Source organism: Mobula birostris, chromosome 16, assembly GCF_030028105.1.
Source record: "Mobula birostris isolate sMobBir1 chromosome 16, sMobBir1.hap1, whole genome shotgun sequence".
Taxonomy (NCBI): domain Eukaryota; kingdom Metazoa; phylum Chordata; class Chondrichthyes; order Myliobatiformes; family Myliobatidae; genus Mobula; species Mobula birostris.
In genome coordinates this window covers 79,185,955-79,204,366 of record NC_092385.1, presented here as the reverse complement: position 1 = coordinate 79,204,366, position 18,412 = coordinate 79,185,955, and the positions used below count along the sequence as shown (strand labels likewise).

General features: G+C 42.5%; 1 protein-coding gene across 1 annotated transcript in view; it reads right to left on the bottom strand.

Annotated features, from left to right (window-relative positions):
- Positions 1 to 751: 751 nt before the first annotated feature.
- The window catches only part of LOC140210898 (5'-nucleotidase domain-containing protein 2-like), a 100,061-nt gene continuing 82,400 nt past the window's right edge, over positions 752 to 18,412 (bottom strand). The window contains exons 11-14 of the mRNA XM_072280163.1: positions 17,673 to 17,759; positions 13,158 to 13,298; positions 5,116 to 5,180; positions 752 to 2,575 (exon numbers count right to left, since the gene is read on the bottom strand). Of these exons, the coding sequence (XP_072136264.1) occupies positions 2,314 to 2,575; positions 5,116 to 5,180; positions 13,158 to 13,298; positions 17,673 to 17,759 (555 nt within the window). The 3' untranslated portion in view covers positions 752 to 2,313. The remainder of the gene's footprint in view (positions 2,576 to 5,115; positions 5,181 to 13,157; positions 13,299 to 17,672; positions 17,760 to 18,412) is intronic.

Sequence of the window (18,412 nt, the reverse complement as noted above, 5' to 3'; positions counted from 1 at the left end):
GTCTGTGTAGGAGGGAAGGGATAGATTGTAGAGTAGGTTGGCAAAACACCACAGCATACTGTTCTATGTTCTATCTCAACTATTGCAATAAAGGCCAGCATAGCATTCATGCTTTCCAATAAACGATTTTCAAGTAATAAAGACGTTACCTTTCGATACTGCCTACTTCCACGCTAATTTCCTTTACTCAGTGACCTACACAATGCCAAAAGCATCACAGCAAAAACATTTCTATGTAGAAAAAAGATAACAGCATTTATCTCTTACCTCTGTGCTGCTGTGTGTGACTTTGCCTGCCCTGTCATATTGGCACAGTGCCAATCTGATCCACACACAACAGCATTCTTGGTTTCATGCGCAAGAAGATCATACTGCTCACAACTCAGTCTCAAAGCCTGTTGAAACAGTGGAACTCTTGACAGTGAACTCCAACACAGGCACTGGAAGTTGTGGGTATGTTCCACTGGAAGACAAGATCTGATGACAATGATCTTGCCTTCTAGTGCAGCACGGAAAAAGCCCTCCAACATCTAGGTCTATACCTACTGGCACCATGCTGTCCACTGACTGCCAATTTACAAACATGGGCTCCGAGATTTGTGTAATTTTTTTGTAAAATAGCTTGGAGAAGGACATCCCCCTGCTCTGAGATTTCCAGTAGTCTACACAATAAGTAAAGCTTACAGATATCCAACTATCTACCCCCCCCCCCACCCCAGTCTTCATTTGCTGGAGCAAAACTTGAGCACTGCAATGCAGAGTGAGGTTGCACACCAACTCAGCTCCACTGGTGGAGAACTACCATGATGTCATCTACAGGAGAAGCCTGGCAAGGATTGGTTTATTGTGCAGTCTGATCAGCCAATCAGATCTTCTGTAATCTGCAGAAGACATAATTGTGACCTGGTGGAGGGTGGAAGTCAGGAGATGAGAGAAATTCAAGTTGGGAGTTAATTGTTTTGTGCAACATTATAGTACAGTAATTTAGTAAGTTCAGTGACATATTACAACTATATTAAAATATTAGCACTAGACCATAAAATAGTAGTCTTTAATTTCAATTTAAACAACCTTGAAGAACACGAGTTTCCACTCTAGGCTAAATACCTGTGTCTCAGGAGTAAACCTGTGTGACTACCTTACATCAATTTGTGTATTATCTAGCCTCTATGTAGTGTAGTGACAGGTGCCACATGAATTTGGTTTCAAGAACTTTCAGAACTTTTATGACTGATGATTTTAGAGTTAGCCCAATTACTTTCAAACCAAGGAAGATATGTTTGTACAACTATACATCCTCAACATAGAACCTTGGCCATCTGTGACACTGGATTCACAGAACCCTGGACAATCTCTGGTCAGGACACTAATGGCAACATCGGCATTGCTGTTATCGGCAAGATGACAAGGAACTTTAGAAATTACAGTCGTAACAAGCTTAATTTTGAATTAAATTTATGAACAATTTAAAATTGTTTCAATTACTCTATTCTCAGGATTACTGGAAATCAGTAGCCAGCATCCTAACTGAGATTGTACGGTAATCTTGTAAATAACTAAAGCAAAGTTAGAAATATCAATTCCCCATACACTCCCAATGAGCCTCTAAGTTTCCCTTGGTGTCCTAGAATAGAAAACACACTATAAGTACACCTAATGAAACATATTTAAGATTATTCTTCCCTTTACCAACCAATTTCATTAAAACACAAAATTAATATCTACAGGTGGTACCACGGCAACACTAAGTGCATTTAGCTATTCTCTTTGACAAGGGATCTTGTGTTAACCCTCAGGTGCCTAAGGATTATTTGAAAATTCAGAGCCCAATAATAACAATATCCTTCCAGTTTTGTAAAGCTCAGGGAAATGTCTGGATCCATATCAGGCAGTCACAATGTATGGACAAAATTACCATGCATGTCATTATCTGATAAACCCAGAATCCATTAAATCGTTGGTACTGTAGACCAATACGTAATCTGCTTAGACCTTGCATTGTTCTCACTGAACTCAGATCTGCAAAGCCAACACAATTATGAGGAGGACACTGCAGCCAACAATGGCATCAACTGGAGCACATTGTGGTGATAAAGGGCTTGGTCTAGCAAGGGACAATAACACAAGTCACTACCATTGCAACTTTATCATTCCAATCACAAACATCTAATACTCCTATTGTATTCATTTTCCATTTACATGTCCAATCATGCTTCTTCAAAGCAAAATCCCACCTGATGCATAACCTCTTGAGGTGCAGGGGATATCAATGTCTCCATTTGAAATCAAACTACAGGTGAGACGTGGTTGAATTTATCTTATGTGCACCATCTCTTCCAGGAAAGGAGTCTTCATGCAGCCAGTGCAGAGCTGGTCCATCCACAGGGGTGCCTCATGTTGTAAAGGAGTCCGTCTGGGATAGAAGGTGTAGGTAGTGTCATAGTTCAGGAGGCAGCTGATCGAGGACATGTAGATGTCGGAGAATCTGCACAACCTTCGAGAAAAATAGGTGGGGTTGTGGTGAGTCCTGAAAATGCTCCCAAACTGGGGGTTGAATAAGTTCTTTGTCAGAGACCTAAGATTCAGGGTAAAATAAAATGGACCAGCATCAGCCATTTGTCACCTCTTTGCATTTCAGAGTTTCATTCTTTAACTCTTATAGACTAATGATTCTAGAATTATTATCCAGTAGGTATGACACATGATTATGATTTAAAGCTACAATTTGTCATTTGAGCTCTTCATTATGAGAGTTGTACATTATTAATACAATCTTATAAATCAAAGACAGAATTCTTCAGTAGGTGAGAGAACCCTCTGTTCTAATTAATTAGAAGTGGAGGAGCAGACAATTTTGTTAATGTCTTTGTAGTGATTCTCTCATTTTTCCCATAATCAAGCGATATTTCATGTTTCAGCAATAAGAAGCATAGATAATACCAAAAGCCTCAAACTCAAATACAATTTAATCAACAAACTCTGTCCAGAGAGTGTCTGTGTTGATAACAGTTTTATATCAGGCACTCCAGTCAAGGTCTTGGACTCAGCACTCTGCGGGCCAGTTTACTGAATTTACTGATATCATTAAATGCAACAGAGTGGCTCAATTATCTCACCAGCCTCTCTGCATTTTAAAATGTTGCTGCGGTTCCTTTGAAAGACATTTCCTTGGTTATATTTTCAGTAATTGCTACACTAGTCAATAACCAAAGAACAAAAATATCTTCCATTTACATAGCAATTAATTACTCTCTGAAGAGAAGTTGTTTGCAGTCCATGGGAGCATGTGCAGCTTATCCACACTGTAGCAATCAGGGGAACACGCTGCATGCTGCTGGTTGAGAGATACAATGTGAGCTGCGACACTGGGAGAACTTCCTGCCAATAAAAGTAAAGTCCTTTAGCAGTTTAACATTTACTCAACAGGGTGGCACTTTGGCATAACATCTCATATGACTGGCACTCACACGTTCCTCTAAGAGACTCATAAGAAATGGTCATGCTTGGCCTGTGTTTGGGGGTGGGGGAGGAGGGACAGGAATGGTAAAAGTACTAAAGGTTTCACAGCTGAAACTGATGAGAACATTTTGTTCTTCTCAACTCTGCTGGATTAAGTGGTGAAAAGAGTCTCAGAACAGCCATAGCAAGGCAATGCTTTTGTTTTATATGCTCACTTTATGCCTGTTTTGTGGGTTAATTGCTTAGGATATTTTAATTTCTTTGCAAAATAAACTAGCTTAACTATAAAATTCACTGTTTAGAAAAAGTACTGCAAAATTCAACGAACAGGTTTTCCATGCTAGTAAACAACACATTTATCTTATCACAAGCGAACCTAGTTAGGGTCTCACTGACTCAGCTGTAGTGTGCAAATTCCTCATCATTAAAGAAAGGTTGGGCATAACCTACTTTTGGGAGTTGCTCATTTAGGCAGCACTGGAATGCAAAGCCAAGGACCACAAGTCAGATTCACACCAATGTGTCAGCTCAGAATGTATTACTGTACTGAGGCTCTGCGCCTCAGATTTCAGAGGCTAGGTGACTATCCTCCTGCACTGAACAAAGATGAAGACATGCAAGAGAAAGCTGATCACTTTTACAGTCCAGTAGCTGGCATGTTAGCCCAAAAGACAGCAATTTGGAAGCAAATCACATCTCTGCCGTTTGTGGCAGGCTGGGCTGAATCAAGATTCAATGCCACTTCCTGTGTAAAGGAGAACGAGATCATTGTTACTCTGGATTTGATAAAACAAACAAACCACAAACACAATAATAAAAATACACAATAAATGCTGTGAGAGATAATTGGATTGATATACATAGATTGATTGCATGTTCAAAAAGTGATGCTTGACACAGAAGCCACTGCAGATATGGTGACTGATAGGAAATAATAAAGTAGTGAAGAATCAGCTGCTGGAATTGAAAATACATGAGATTATTGGGTGAGGGAGAAAAGGAGGCTGGCAGCAGGAAAATACACACAAAAGGGATCCTCCTGTTTGTGCACAACTGCTTGAAACTAACAGTTTTGTCCAATACAATTACCCTTCAGGTTGACTGGCTTTTGCTTCAAAAGGATCCTGTTGCAAACACAGGGAATAGAATCCCACAGCCCCAGCTGCGCCTTCCCTGCTCTGCCAACTGTGCTGTTACCACTGCAAGACTAAGAACCCAGTTGGGAGGGACCAGGGAGCATGGCATGGATAAGAATGTAAAAAGAAACCAGGCTATGCAAATGTCTGTTTTCATACTATGCGAGAACATTACTGCACAAATGATGCTGGAAACATACACATGTCTTGTTTTTGGAATCCAGATCATACTGAACAAAGAATAACAGGTAAACCCCTTGAATCCATGACTCAGTGACACCATGGCGACCAATTTCTCACACAATCCACTCACTTTCTTGCCTTTGTCTAATATAAATCTATTGACCTTAGAGCAAATATTTTTCCTTTGAATCCACTGGCACCATGATGTTAATAGCCGTGTAATCCTGTGGCAGTTTATCCACAGTTTACTGAGAAAACACAAGGCTGGAGCTTTCAGAACGGATTAAAGACAAAGCTTATAATTTCAGTACCACAGCGAACTAAAAATATACTTTACATTAATTCTTGTCTCTCCTTTATCCATTCATCAAGCACTTGCTTTGACTCCGCATCTTGGTAAACCTGCAGGCAAACATTGCGAGGCAGAGCCCCACAGACATTTATGAATTTTATTTTTTTCTCTCTAATTTACTGGTAAATTAGCATTTCAGTTGATAAACCAATTAAACAGCATTAGTCCATTACCATGGCAATACTCACTCAGAATAGTGATTTAAAATAACTCATTGATAGCAGAAATTTACAAATGTAGGGACAGTTTATAGTCATCCAATGAAGTAACTTAAGCAGCAATGAGAATTTCAATACGAGTATTAGCACAGAAACAGCACCTTCAGTCTATCCCGTCCATGCCCAACTATTAGTCTCCCGAGTTCCTTCGACCTGCTCCCAGATCATAGCTCTTCCCACCCTGCCACATGCAAAAATGCCATTCCCTATTCCCAGTTCCTCCGTCTCCGCCGCATCTGCTCCCAGGATGAGGCTTTCTGTTCCAGGACATTTCAAATGTCCTCTTTCTTTAAGGATCGTGGTTTCCCTGCTGTTGTCATCAATGATGCCCTCACCCGCATCTCCTCTATTTCCCGCACTTCGGCCCTCACCCCATCCTCCCACCACCACAACAGAGACAGAGTTCCCCTTGTCCTTACCTACCACCCAACTAGCCTCCGGATCCAGCACATTATCCTCCGCAACTTCCGCCACCTTCAACAGGACTCCACCACTAAGCACATCTTTCCCTCTCTGCTTTCCGCAGGGATCGGTCCCTCTGCGACTCCCTGATCCACACGTCCATCCCCACGGATCTCCCACCCGGCACTTATCCCTGTAAGCGTAAGTGCTACACCTGTCCCTACACCTCCTCTCTTGCCACCTTTCAGGGCCCCAAACAGTCCTTCCAGGTGAGGCAACACTTCACTTGTGAGTCTGTTGGGGTCATCTATTGCATCCAGTGCTCCCGGTGCGGCCTCCTCTACATCAGTGAAACCTGAAGCAGATTGGGGGACTGCTTCGTCGAGCACCTCCGCTCCGTCCGCCACAACAGACAGGATCTCCCAGTGGCCACCCACTTCAACTCTGCTTCCCATTCCCATTCGGATATGTCCATACATGGCCTCCTCTACTACCATGATGAGGCTAAACTCAGGTTGGAGGAGCAACACCTCATATACCGTCCAGGTAGTCTCCAGCCCCTTGGTATGAACATAGAATTCTCCAATTTCTGTTAATTCCCTCCCCCTCCCTCCTCTATCCCTATTTCACTCCGTCCCCTCCCCCAGCTGCCTATCACCTCCCTCATGGTTCCGCCTCCTTCTACTACCCATTGTGTTTTCCCCTATTCCTCCTTCACCTTTCCTGCCTATCACCTCCCTGCCTCCCCTCCCCCACCCCTTTATCTTTCCCCTTACTGGTTTTTCACCTGGAACCTACCAGCCTTCTCCTTCCCACCCTCCCCCCACTTTCTTTATAGGGCCTCTGCCCCTTCCCCCTACAGTCCTGACGAAGGGTTCCGGCCCGAAACATCGACCCATCATTTCCTCGTATGCTGCCCGACCTGCTGAGTTCCTCCAGCGTGTTGTGAGTGTTGCTTTGACCCCAGCATTTGCAGAGTATTTTGTATTCCCGGCTAAAGTGCTCTATTTATTATTAGTATATGTTGTGAAAGAAGAATTGCCATTGCCAAAACCAACTTCCAAAAAATGAAACCCATTTTTACCAACAGACACATTTCTATGACAACAAGGCTTTAGGCTACTGAAATGTTACATCTGGTCAATCTTGCTGTACGCTTCTGAAACATGGACTATAACACCAGAACTCCAAAGAAACTTAGAAGCAACAGAAATGTAGTTTCTTAGAAGAATGCTGAAAATATCATATAGAGATAGGGTAACTAATGAGACAGTACTCCAGAATTAAATGAGAGGAAACTTAAATTCCTGGGCCATGTCATCAGAAAGGGAGAAATAGAATGCCTTACATTACAAGGCCGTGTGCCTGGGAAACATGGAAGAGGAAAGCAAAGAAGAAAATAGATGGACACTGTGAAAGAACTAACAGATCTAAGTGTGCGAGATATCAGTGACGCTGCGTGAGATCGTTCGATGTGGAAACCCATGATCACCCAAGTGTGTAACTTGCAAGGCACATGAAGAAGAAGATATGTTGTGAATTTTGTTATCTTTATGGCAGCAGTACAATGAAATACGTACATAATAAATAAATATAGATAAAACAGAGTTATATTAGTTATATACACATTATATATACGTTATATATTAGTTATATATTATATTAGTTATATATGTTATATTAGTTATATACACATCTATTAAATACTTAATTTAAAATAAGCAGTGCAAAATAACAGAAATAAAAATGTTGTGAGCTCGTGTTCATGGGTTCCATGTTCACTCAGAAATCGGATGGCAGAGGGGATGAAGCTGTTCCTGAATCGCTGAATGCGCCCCTTCAGGCTTCTGAACCTCCTTCCCGAGGGTAACAGTGTGAAGAGGGCATGTCCTGGGTGGTGGGGATCCTTAATGATGGACACTGCTACTTGAAGATGTCTTGGACACTACAGAGGTTGGTACCCATGATGGAGCTTAATAATTTTACAAGTTTCTGCAACTCATTTCGATCTTCTGCAGTCGTTTCCTCCCCAGCCCCCCACACCAGACGGTGTTGCAGTCAGTCAGAATGCTCTCCATTGTAGACGTTCCTTGTCACTTGCCTTCTTGCCATATCCGTTGATCCCCTGACTGATCAGGAGATAATCAACTTCCACCTTAAACGTACCCACGGACATAGCCTCCACTGCAGTCTGTGGCAGAGCGTTCTGCAGATTTACTGCTCTCTGGCTCAAAAAATAAAATCCCTCCTTACCTCTGTTCTAAAGGGTCGCTCCTCAATTTTGAGGTTGTACCCTCTAGTTCTGGATACCCCATCATAGGAAGCATCCTCTCCACATCCACCCTATCTAGTCCTTTCAACATTCAGTAGGTTTCAATGAGATCCCCTGAATTCTTTTAAATTCCAGTGAGTACAGGCCCAAAGCTGCCAAACAGTCTTTGTATATTAACCCCTTCATTCCCGGAATCATCCTCATGAATCTCCTCTGGACTCTCTCCAAAGACAACACATCCATTCTGAGATATGGGGCCCAAAATCGTTGACAATACTCCAAGTGCAGCCTGACTAGTGTCTTATAAAGGCTCAGCATTATCTCCTTGCTTTTATATTCTATTCCCCTTGAAATAAATGCCAATATTACATTTGCCTTTTTTTTACCACAGACTCAACCTGTAAATTAACCTTCTGGGAGTATTGCATAAAGACTCCCAGGTCCCCCTTCACCTCTAATGTTTGAACCTTCTCCCCACTTAGATATAGTCCACACTATTTTTCCTTTTACCAAAACACATGATCATACATTTTCCAACACTGTATTCCATCTGCCACATTTTGCCCATTCTTCCAATTTGCCTAAGTTCTGCTGCAATCACATTGCTTCCTCAGCACTACCTACCCCTCCACCTATCTGTATCGTTTGCAAACTTTGCCACAAAGCCATCAATTCCATTATCCAAATCACTGACCAACAATGTAAAAGGTAGTGGTCCCAATACTGACCCCTGAGGAACACCACCAGTCATGGACAGCCAACCAGAAAAGCCCCCTTTATTCCCACTCGCTGCCTCCTGCCTGTCAGCCATTCCTCTATCCATGTCAGTAACTTTCCTGTAACGCCACAGGATTTTATCTTGTTAAGCTGCCTCATCTGTGGCACCTTATCAAACGCCTTCTGAAAATCCAAGTAAATGACATCCACTGCCTCTCCTTCGTCCATCCTACTTGTTACTTTCTCAAAAGTACTCTAACAGATTTATCAGGCAAGATTTCACTTTACAGAAATCATGCTGGCTTTGACTTATTTTATCATTAATCTCCAAGTACCTTGAAACCATGTCCTTAATAATAGACTCCAACACTTTCTCACCCACTGAGTTTAGGATAACTGGCCTATAATTTCCTTTCTTCTGCCTTTCTCCCTTCTTAAAAAGCAGAGTGACACTTGCAATCTTCCAGTCCTTTGGGACCACGCCAGAATCAAGTGATTCTTAAAAGATCATGACCAAATCATCCGTTATCTCTTCAGCAACCTCTCTCAGGACTCTAGGATGTAGTCCATCTGGTCCAGGTGACTTATCCACCTTAAGACCTTTGGGTTTGCCTTACACTTTTTCCTTTGTAATAGCAATGGCACTCACTCCTGCTCCCTGACACTCACGGACCTCTGGCACACTGCTAGTGTCTTCCACAGTGAATACAGATACAATGTACCCATTATGTTCATCTGCCATTTCTTTGTCCCCCATTACTTCCTCACCTGCATCATTTTCCAGTGGTCCAATATCAACTCTCACCTCCCTTTTACTTTTTATATAAATGAAAAAAACTTCCAGTATCCTGCTTTATATTATCATCTGGTTTGCCCTCGTATTTCATCTTTTCCCTTCTTCTAGCTTTTGTAGTTGCCTTTAGTTGGATTTTAAAAGTTTCCCAAATCATCCAACTTCCCACTCACTTTTGCTACCTTACATGCCCTTTTGTTGGCTTTTATGCAGTCCTTAACTCCCTTTGTCAGCCACGGTTGTCTAGCCCTGCCATTTGAGAACAACTTCTATCTAGGACATGCCTATCCTGCGCCTTGTGACCTATTCCCAGAAACCTCAGCCATCTCTGCTCTGCCGTCATCCCTGCCAGTATCCTCCTACAATCCATCTGGCCAAGCTTCTCTCTCATGACTCTGTAATTCCCTTTATTCCATTCCAATACAGACACATGTGACTTATACTTCTCCCTCTCATATTGCAGTATGAATTCAATCATATTATGATCACTGCCTCCCAAGGGGTTCCTTTACGTTAAGCTCCCTAGTAAAATAGAAACATAGAAACTTAGAAAATAGGTGGAGTAGGCCATTCGGCCCTTCGAGCCTGCACCGCCATTTATTATGATCATGGCTGATCATCCAACTCAGAACCCCGCCCCAGCCTTCCCTCCATATCCCCTGATCCCCGTAGCCACAAGGGCCATATCTAACTCCCTCTTAAATATAGCCAATAAACTGGCCTCAACTGTTTCCTGTGGCAGAGAATTCCACAGATTCACCACTCTCTGTGTGAAGAAGTTTTTCCTAATCTCGGTCCTAAAAGGCTTCCCCTTTATCCTCAAACTGTGACCCCTTGTTCTGGACTTCCCCAACATCGGGAACAATCTTCCTGCATCTAGCCTGTCCAATCCCTTTAGGATTTTATATGTTTCAATCAGATCCCCCCCCAATCTTCTAAATTCCAACGAGTACAAGCCCAGTTCATCCAGTCTTTCTTCATATGAAAGTCCTGCCATCCCAGGAATCAATCTGGTGAACCTTCTTTGTACTCCCTCTATGGCAAGGATGTCTTTCCTCAGATTAGGGGACCAAAACTGCACACAATACTCCAGGTGTGGTCTCACCAAGGCCTTGTACAACTGCAGTAGTACTTCCCTGCTCCTGTACTCGAATCCTCTCGCTATAAATGCCAGCATACCATTCGCCTTTTTCACCGCCTGCTGTACCTGCATGCCCACTTTCAATGACTGGTGTATAATGGCATCCAGGTCTCGTTGCACATCCCCTTTTCCTAATCAGCCACCATTCAGATAATAATCTGTTTTCCTATTTTTGCCACCAAAGTGGATAACTTCACATTTATCCACATTAAATTGCATCTGCCATGAATTTGCCCACTCACCCAACCTATCCAAGTCACTCTGCATCCTCTTAGCATCCTCCACACAGCTAACACTGTCACCCAGCTTCGTGTCATCCGCAAACTTGGAGATGCTGCATTTAATTCCCTCATCCAAGTCATTAATATATATTGTAAACAACTGGGGTCCCAGCACCGAGCCTTGCGGTACCCCACTAGTCATCGCCTGCCATTCTGAAAAGGTCCCGTTTATTCCCACTCTTTGCTTCCTGTCTGCTAACCAATTCTCTATCCACATCAATACCTTACCCCCAATACCGCGTGCTTTAAGTTTGCACACTAATCTCCTGTGTGGGACCTTGTCAAAAGCCTTTTGAAAATCCAAATATACCACATCCACTGGTTCTCCCCTATCCACTCTACTAGTTACATCCTCAAAAAATTCTATGAGATTCGTCAGACATGATTTTCCTTTCACAAATCCATGCTGACTTTGTCCGATGATTTCACCGCTTTCCAAATGTGCTGTTATCACATCTTTGATAACTGACTCCAGCAGTTTCCCCACCACCGACGTTAGGCTAACCGGTCTATAATTCCCCGGTTTCTCTCTCCCTCCTTTTTTAAAAAGTGGGGTTACATTAGCCACCCTCCAATCCTCAGGAACTAGTCCAGAATCTAACGAGTTTTGAAAAATTATCACTAGTGCATCCACTATTTCTTGGGCTACTTCCTTAAGCACTCTGGGATGCAGACCATCTGGCCCTGGGGATTTATCTGCCTTTAATCCCTTCAATTTACCTAACATCACTTCCCTACTAACATGTATTTCGCTCAGTTCCTCCATCTCACTGGACCCTCTGTCCCCTACTATTTCTGGAAGATTATTTATGTCCTCCTTAGTGAAGACAGAACCAAAGTAATTATTCAATTGGTCTGCCATGTCCTTGCTCCCCATAATCAATTCACCTGTTTCTGTCTGTAGGGGACCTACATTTGTCTTTGCCAGTCTTTTCCTTTTTACATATCTATAAAAGCTTTTACAGTCAGTTTTTATGTTCCCTGCCAGTTTTCTCTCATAATCTTTTTTCCCCTTCCTAATTAAGCCCTTTGTCCTCCTCTGCTGAACTCTGAATTTCTCCCAGTCCTCAGGTGAGCCACTTTTTCTGGCTAATTTGTATGCTGCTTCTTTGGAATTGATACTATCCCTATTCCAAAGAAGAAGCATACAAATTAGCCAGAAAAAGAAAATCTGGGTTATTACACAACACCCAGTCTAAGATAGTCTTTCCCAGAGTAGGGTCAAGCATAAGCTGCTCTAAAAAGCCATCTCATATGCATTCAACAAATTTCTTCTCATGCGATCTGACACCAACCTGATTTTCCCAATCCCCTTGCATATTAAAGTCCCCCAATACAATTGTGTCATTACCCTTATTGCATGCCCTTTCCAGCTCCCTTAGCAACCTCAACCCCATATCTTGGTTACTATTTGGATACCTATATACGATTCCCAGAATGGTTTCTTTAACCTGGCCATTCTTAACTCTACCCACAAAGATTCAACATTCTCTATCTCTATGTCACCTCTTTCTAAAGATGTAATTCCATCTCTTACCTACAGAGCCACATCACCGCCTATGCCTTCCTGCCTGGCCTTTCAATACAAAGTATATCCCTTAACGTTAAGCTCACAACCATGGCCTTTCAGCCACAACGCAGTGATGCCCAATGTCATACCAAACAATCTCTTAATAGTGCCACAAGTTCATCCACCTTATTCCAAATGCTGTGCGCATTTAAATACAACACCTAAAGTCCTGCATTCTTCACCCTTATGAATTTTGCCTCTGTGGTACAATTTAATTCTCTGCTCTGTCGGCATGGGCTTGTCCTTCCTGACATTCATGTTACACCCTATAACAGTACTGCAGCTAGTGTTGTTGTGGCCCCAACTCCAATAACAGGTGTTTTCAGATTCTCTTTATGACCACATGGAGTTCCCATCAGGCTTTCTTCCCATACCCCAAAGACGCATTAGTTGATAGGTTAATTAGCCATCATAAGGTTCCCTGATTGGTGGGAGAATCAGGATGGAGATGATGGACGAGAATAGGTTGCATGCAGGTACCTGATATTGACAATGTTGCTCCAGCAGCTGGCATAAACTGAAGAGGCCCAATGGCGTTCTACTATGTTATCAGAGAATAGGAAAATGAAACATGAACAAAAATACTTCTTAAAAAAGGGAGGAAATTCACCAGAATACATAATGTGACATTACCTGCAGTCTCTCCAGAAGACCTGTTAGGGCCTGTAGCCAAGTCAGCCCATGTGTGAACTGTTCTGTGTTAATGATACTGATTTCTGTCTCTAGTTCGGGTACAATTGCGCCTGTCCTCCAACCGTGTCGGAGCATTAGGTCCTAGTGATCACAAATAGAAATGTGGTTCAAGGTACATTTACATGCCAGGCAAGATTAGATCAACCCAGGTAAGGTCAGGTCAACTATTAAGGGATGAGAATTGGATATTACTGCATGAGTAGGATGAGGAATAGAGGTCGGTCCTTGTCAGCTGACCATTGACTTTCACCTTGACCATCAGGAAATTTCAATCCAGATCAATGAGCCAATGTGTATGACAATATACCTGGAATTTCGTATTTCAACCCCTTACCCACTTAGAATTTGGAATAATGGTTCATGATGCAATGGATTGACACACACCAAATACAGTAAGAGCTTCATGCACGACACACTGGAGGAACTCAGCAGGTCGGGCAGCATCCGTGGAAAAGATCGGTCGATGTTTCGGGCTGGAACCCTTCGTCAGGACTCTAGAGGGAAGGGGCAGAGGCCCTATAAAGAAGGTGGGGGGAGGGTGGGAAGGAGAAGGCTGGTAGGTTCCAGGTGAAAAACCAGTAAGGGGAAAGATAAAGGGGTGAGGGAGGGGAGGCAGGGAGGTGATAGGCAGGAAAGGTGAAGAAGGAATAGGGGAAAACACAATGGGTAGTAGAAGGAGGCGGAACCATGAGGGAAGTGATAGGCAGCTGGGGGAGGGGGCAGAGTGAAACAGGGATAGGGGAAGGGACGGGGAGGGAATTACCGGAAATTGGGGAATTCAATGTTCATACCAAGGGGCTGGAGACTACTAGGTGGTATATGAGGTGTTGCTTCTCCAACCTGAGTTTGCCTCATCATGGCAGTAGGGGAGGCCATGTATGGACATAACCAAATGGGAATGTGAAGCAGAGTTGAATTGGGTGGCAACCGGGAGATCCTGTCTGTTGTGGCGGACGGAGCAGAGGTGCTCGACGAAGCGGTCCCCCAATCTCAGGTTGGAGGAGCAACACCTCATATACCGTCTGGGTAGTCTCCAGCCCCTGGGCATGAACATTGAATTCTCCAACTTCCGGTAATTCCCTCGTCCTCCCTTCACCTATCCCAGTTTTATCTGCCCCCTCCTCCAGCTGCCTATCACCTCCCTCATGGTTCCGCCTCCTTCTACTACCCATTGTGCTTTCCCCTATTCCTTCTTCACCTTTCCTGCCTATCACCTCCCTGCTTCCCCTCCCCGACCCTTTATCTTTCCCCTTACTGGTTTTTCACCTGGAACTTACCAGCCTTCTCCTTCCCACCCTCCCCCCACCTTCTTTATAGGGACTCTGCCCCTTCCCCCTACAGTCCTGACGAAGGGTTCCGGCCCGAAATGTTGACTGTTCGTTTCCATGGATGCTGCCTGACCTGCTGAGTTCCTCCAGCGTGTTGTACGTGTTGCTTTGACCCCAGCATCTGCAGAGTATTTTGTGTTTACAGTAAGAGATTGACTTTTGGTATTAAACTTGACCCAGTTTATACAAATGAGAGGGCTAAGAGCAGCTGGCAGTAGGAATAGTGAGACCACTCACACACAGTGAATGTCTGCATCATCATGATTTACATTAATGCCAGTCCACTGAGAATAGATTACAGCAGCTTAGCTGTCAGTTTTGCTTTATCCGCAGTCATGGATGGCTACGAGGGTTAATCATTTATACTTCACAGTCATAACAGATCAAATGCAAGGAGCATTTTAAATACAATCACTCCAGTACACGCCACTCCAGCACACTCCACTCCAGCTTCTTTTTGCTAACTTTCCTGTTAGTTCTCTTTTAAAACCTCTCCATTGTTACAATTTCTTTTATTTCAAATGCTACCTTTGGAATCCAATAAAAATAGCACAACAACATTTCTCAATATTCTGCAGTTCTACACCCACACCAATGACCTGCCTGACCTGCTGAGTTCCTCCAGCATTGTGCATGTATTGCTTGGATTTCCAGTATCTGCAGATTGTCTCGTTTGTAATCAAAGATTCTTGTCTTTGCAAGTATTTTCAATAATATTTAATGATGCATCCTTAAAAATATTATTTCATGCTCGCTTTCCAGAAGGTATGGCACAATAGTTCACATAAAGGAAGTACACACATATAAAATTGTTCATGCCTCCAGAATGTTCCAAAAGCACTGTGAAAAGCAATACTTTGGAAATCCAGACAGCTACAATGTAGGACATGCAGCAGCTTAAGTATAGAAAAACCCCAGAAACAGGATAAGAACCAAATAGTCTTCTAGCTTTGTGATATTACTTAATAAATATTCAGATATTTTCCTACGAAGTATTTAATCAACATAAAAGAATCACTATGCAACGTCTCAAAGGTCTTATTGTTGAAGCATCTTAAAATCTCTGAGTGTGTGACTAAAACCAACAGTTTTGAGTTCCAGAGATTCAGGTCACAGCTAACACACTAGCAGATTTAAAAAAACTCATCTCATTGATAACAGTGCCGTCATTCCACTGAAAGCTAAAAGCACAGAGAAAACGCCCATGTGCACACATGCATAACTGCAAGAAAATTTACAGATGCTGGAAAACCAAAGCAACACATGCAAAATGCTGGAGGAACCCAGCAGGAGAGGCAGCAGCTGTGGAAAAGAGTGCACAGCCAACATTTCAGGCCAAGACCCAAGAGTTCTTCTAGCATTTTGTCTATTTTGCGATTATATACAGTGGTGCAAGAAAGTTCATAAACCCTGTAGAATTTTCCCTTTTCTGCATAAATCTGTCCTAAAATGTGATCAGATTTTCATGCAAGTCCTAAAACTAGATAAAGAGAACCCAATTAAATAAATAACACAAAAATCATTAGACTTATTGATATACTTATTGAGAAAAATGATCCAATATTACATGCAATGGTTGGAAAAAGTGAGAGAACCTCTGGGGTAATGCCTTCTACAAAATCTATTTGGAGTCAGGTGCTCCAATCAATGAGATGAGATTGGAGGTGTGGGATGTAGAGATGCTCTGCCCTGTTAAAAAAAAGACACACAAAGTCAGGTTACTGACAGAGCCAGTCCTTCTCAAGAAAGATCTGCTTATGTGCACCATGCCTCAATCAAAACAACTTTCAGAGGACCTTAGAAGAAGAATTGTAGAGATGCATGAAGCTGAAAAAGGCTACAAAAGCATTTCTAAAGGCCCAAGTGTTCATCAGTCCACAGTAAGGGAAATAGCCTACACAGGGAGGAAACTCAGTACTGTTGCTACTCTCCCTAGGAGTGGACAACCTGCAAAGATCACACCAAGAGCATGATATGCAGTGCTGAAGGAGGTGAAAAAGAACCCAAGCGTAACAGCAAAAGACCTACAGAAGTCTCTAGAACTTGCTAAAGGCTCTGTCAATGTGTCCACTATAAGAAAAACATTGAACAAAGATGCTGTTCATGGAAGGACACCACAGAGGAAAACACTACTCTCCAAATACATAAATAAATAAATATTGCTGCACATCAAATTTGTAAAAGACCACCTGGATGTTCTACAATGCTTCCCTGACTATGTTCTGTGGACAGATGAGGCAAAAGTTGAATTTCTTGGCAGAAATGCACGTTGATATGTTTGGAGGCTAAATCCAGCTTCTGTTAAGCTTCAGGTGATGGACAAGCAGCCCCAAACTGCACACACCAACACCAAAACCTCATCCCAACTGTGAAGCGCAGTTTGGGGCTGCTTTGCTGTCCATCACCTGAAGCTTAACAGAAGCTGGATAATGCAACAAGACAATGGTCCGAAAGACAAGAGTAAATCAACAACAGAATGACATAAAAGGAGAAAATTCCTGCTTTGGAATGGTCCAAAGTCCTGACGTTAATCCTATAGAAATGCTGTGGAAGGACCTGAAGCAAGCAGTTCACGCACGGAAGCCCACCAACATCCCAGAGTGGGCTTCCTTGCATGGACTGCTTGCTCAGGTCCCTAATGCGAAGCAGTTTTGTAAGGAGGAGTGGCCTAAAATCCTTCTAAGCCAGAGTGCAGGATTGATTAACAGTTACTGGAAGCGTTTGGTAGAAGTTATTGCTGCACTGGGGGGGGGGGGGGAGGGGGGAAGGCACACCAGTTACTGAAAGTGAAGGTTCACATACCTTTTTATAACAAATACATATAATATTGGATATTTTTCTCAATAAATAAATGAACAAGTATAATGTTTTCTGTGTTATTTATTTAATTGGGTTCTCTTTATCTAGTTTTAGGACTTATGTGAAGATCTGATCACAGTTTGGGTCATATTTATGCAGAAGTAGGGAAAATTCTACAGTGTTCACAAACTTTCTAGCACCACTGTATGCACATTTTTATTAGTACATTTACTGTTCACTCAGATCTGTTTTTGAGCAATGATTCATGAAGCTGCTATCAACTTGAATACTGCTATGTGGATTTTATTTAAACAATGAATCTACTTACTGCAAGGTCACTGTACAGATGGTCACCAAAATAAAGCACCTTGGATCCACGCCAGCCCGTCAGCCGCAGAAAATCGAAAAGGTTGCCCTGCAGATTGGAAGGACAAATATAAGCCCGGGTTCAAATTTCAGAACAGTTCAGTTGGATAGATGTGGTTTAGATCGTCAAAGGACTGCAGAAAAGTTGCCGAATAATGAATCAAACAGGAAATTTCGCTCAAGTGTTGACCAATTGCATCAATAAAACATTTTTAAGAGGGCAACATCAGGCTCCCTCCAACAACTGATGCTTTGTTTGCCCAAAAGTAAAAAAAAATTACATTTTTAATATGATCAGAAATATACACATTTAAAAACAGCAAGGAATGAGGATAAATGATGATACTAAACATTTTCCTTTCCAGAAGGGAAGAGTAGATTGTTTGGATTTTATATATATATATACATTGATGCGCTGGACAGAAGATGCCCAAATGTAGGATGCAGAGTGCTGTCAACATCAACCCACTTAGACAAATTTATAACCCCTCCTCCATGAGAACAAAGTTATAACCTCTGCCCCATGAGGCAACCGATAAACCCAATTATAGCCGTTTCAGCAAACAGAGAAGAATGCTGGCAAGATTGCTGCTGTTGTGTGGGGCTCAAACACTCGCAGCTTTGAAATTACTCTTTTCAGATTAGCAGACACTGAACAGGAGCAAGCAACACTAGAAGCAATCTCAATTAAGCTGTCTACAA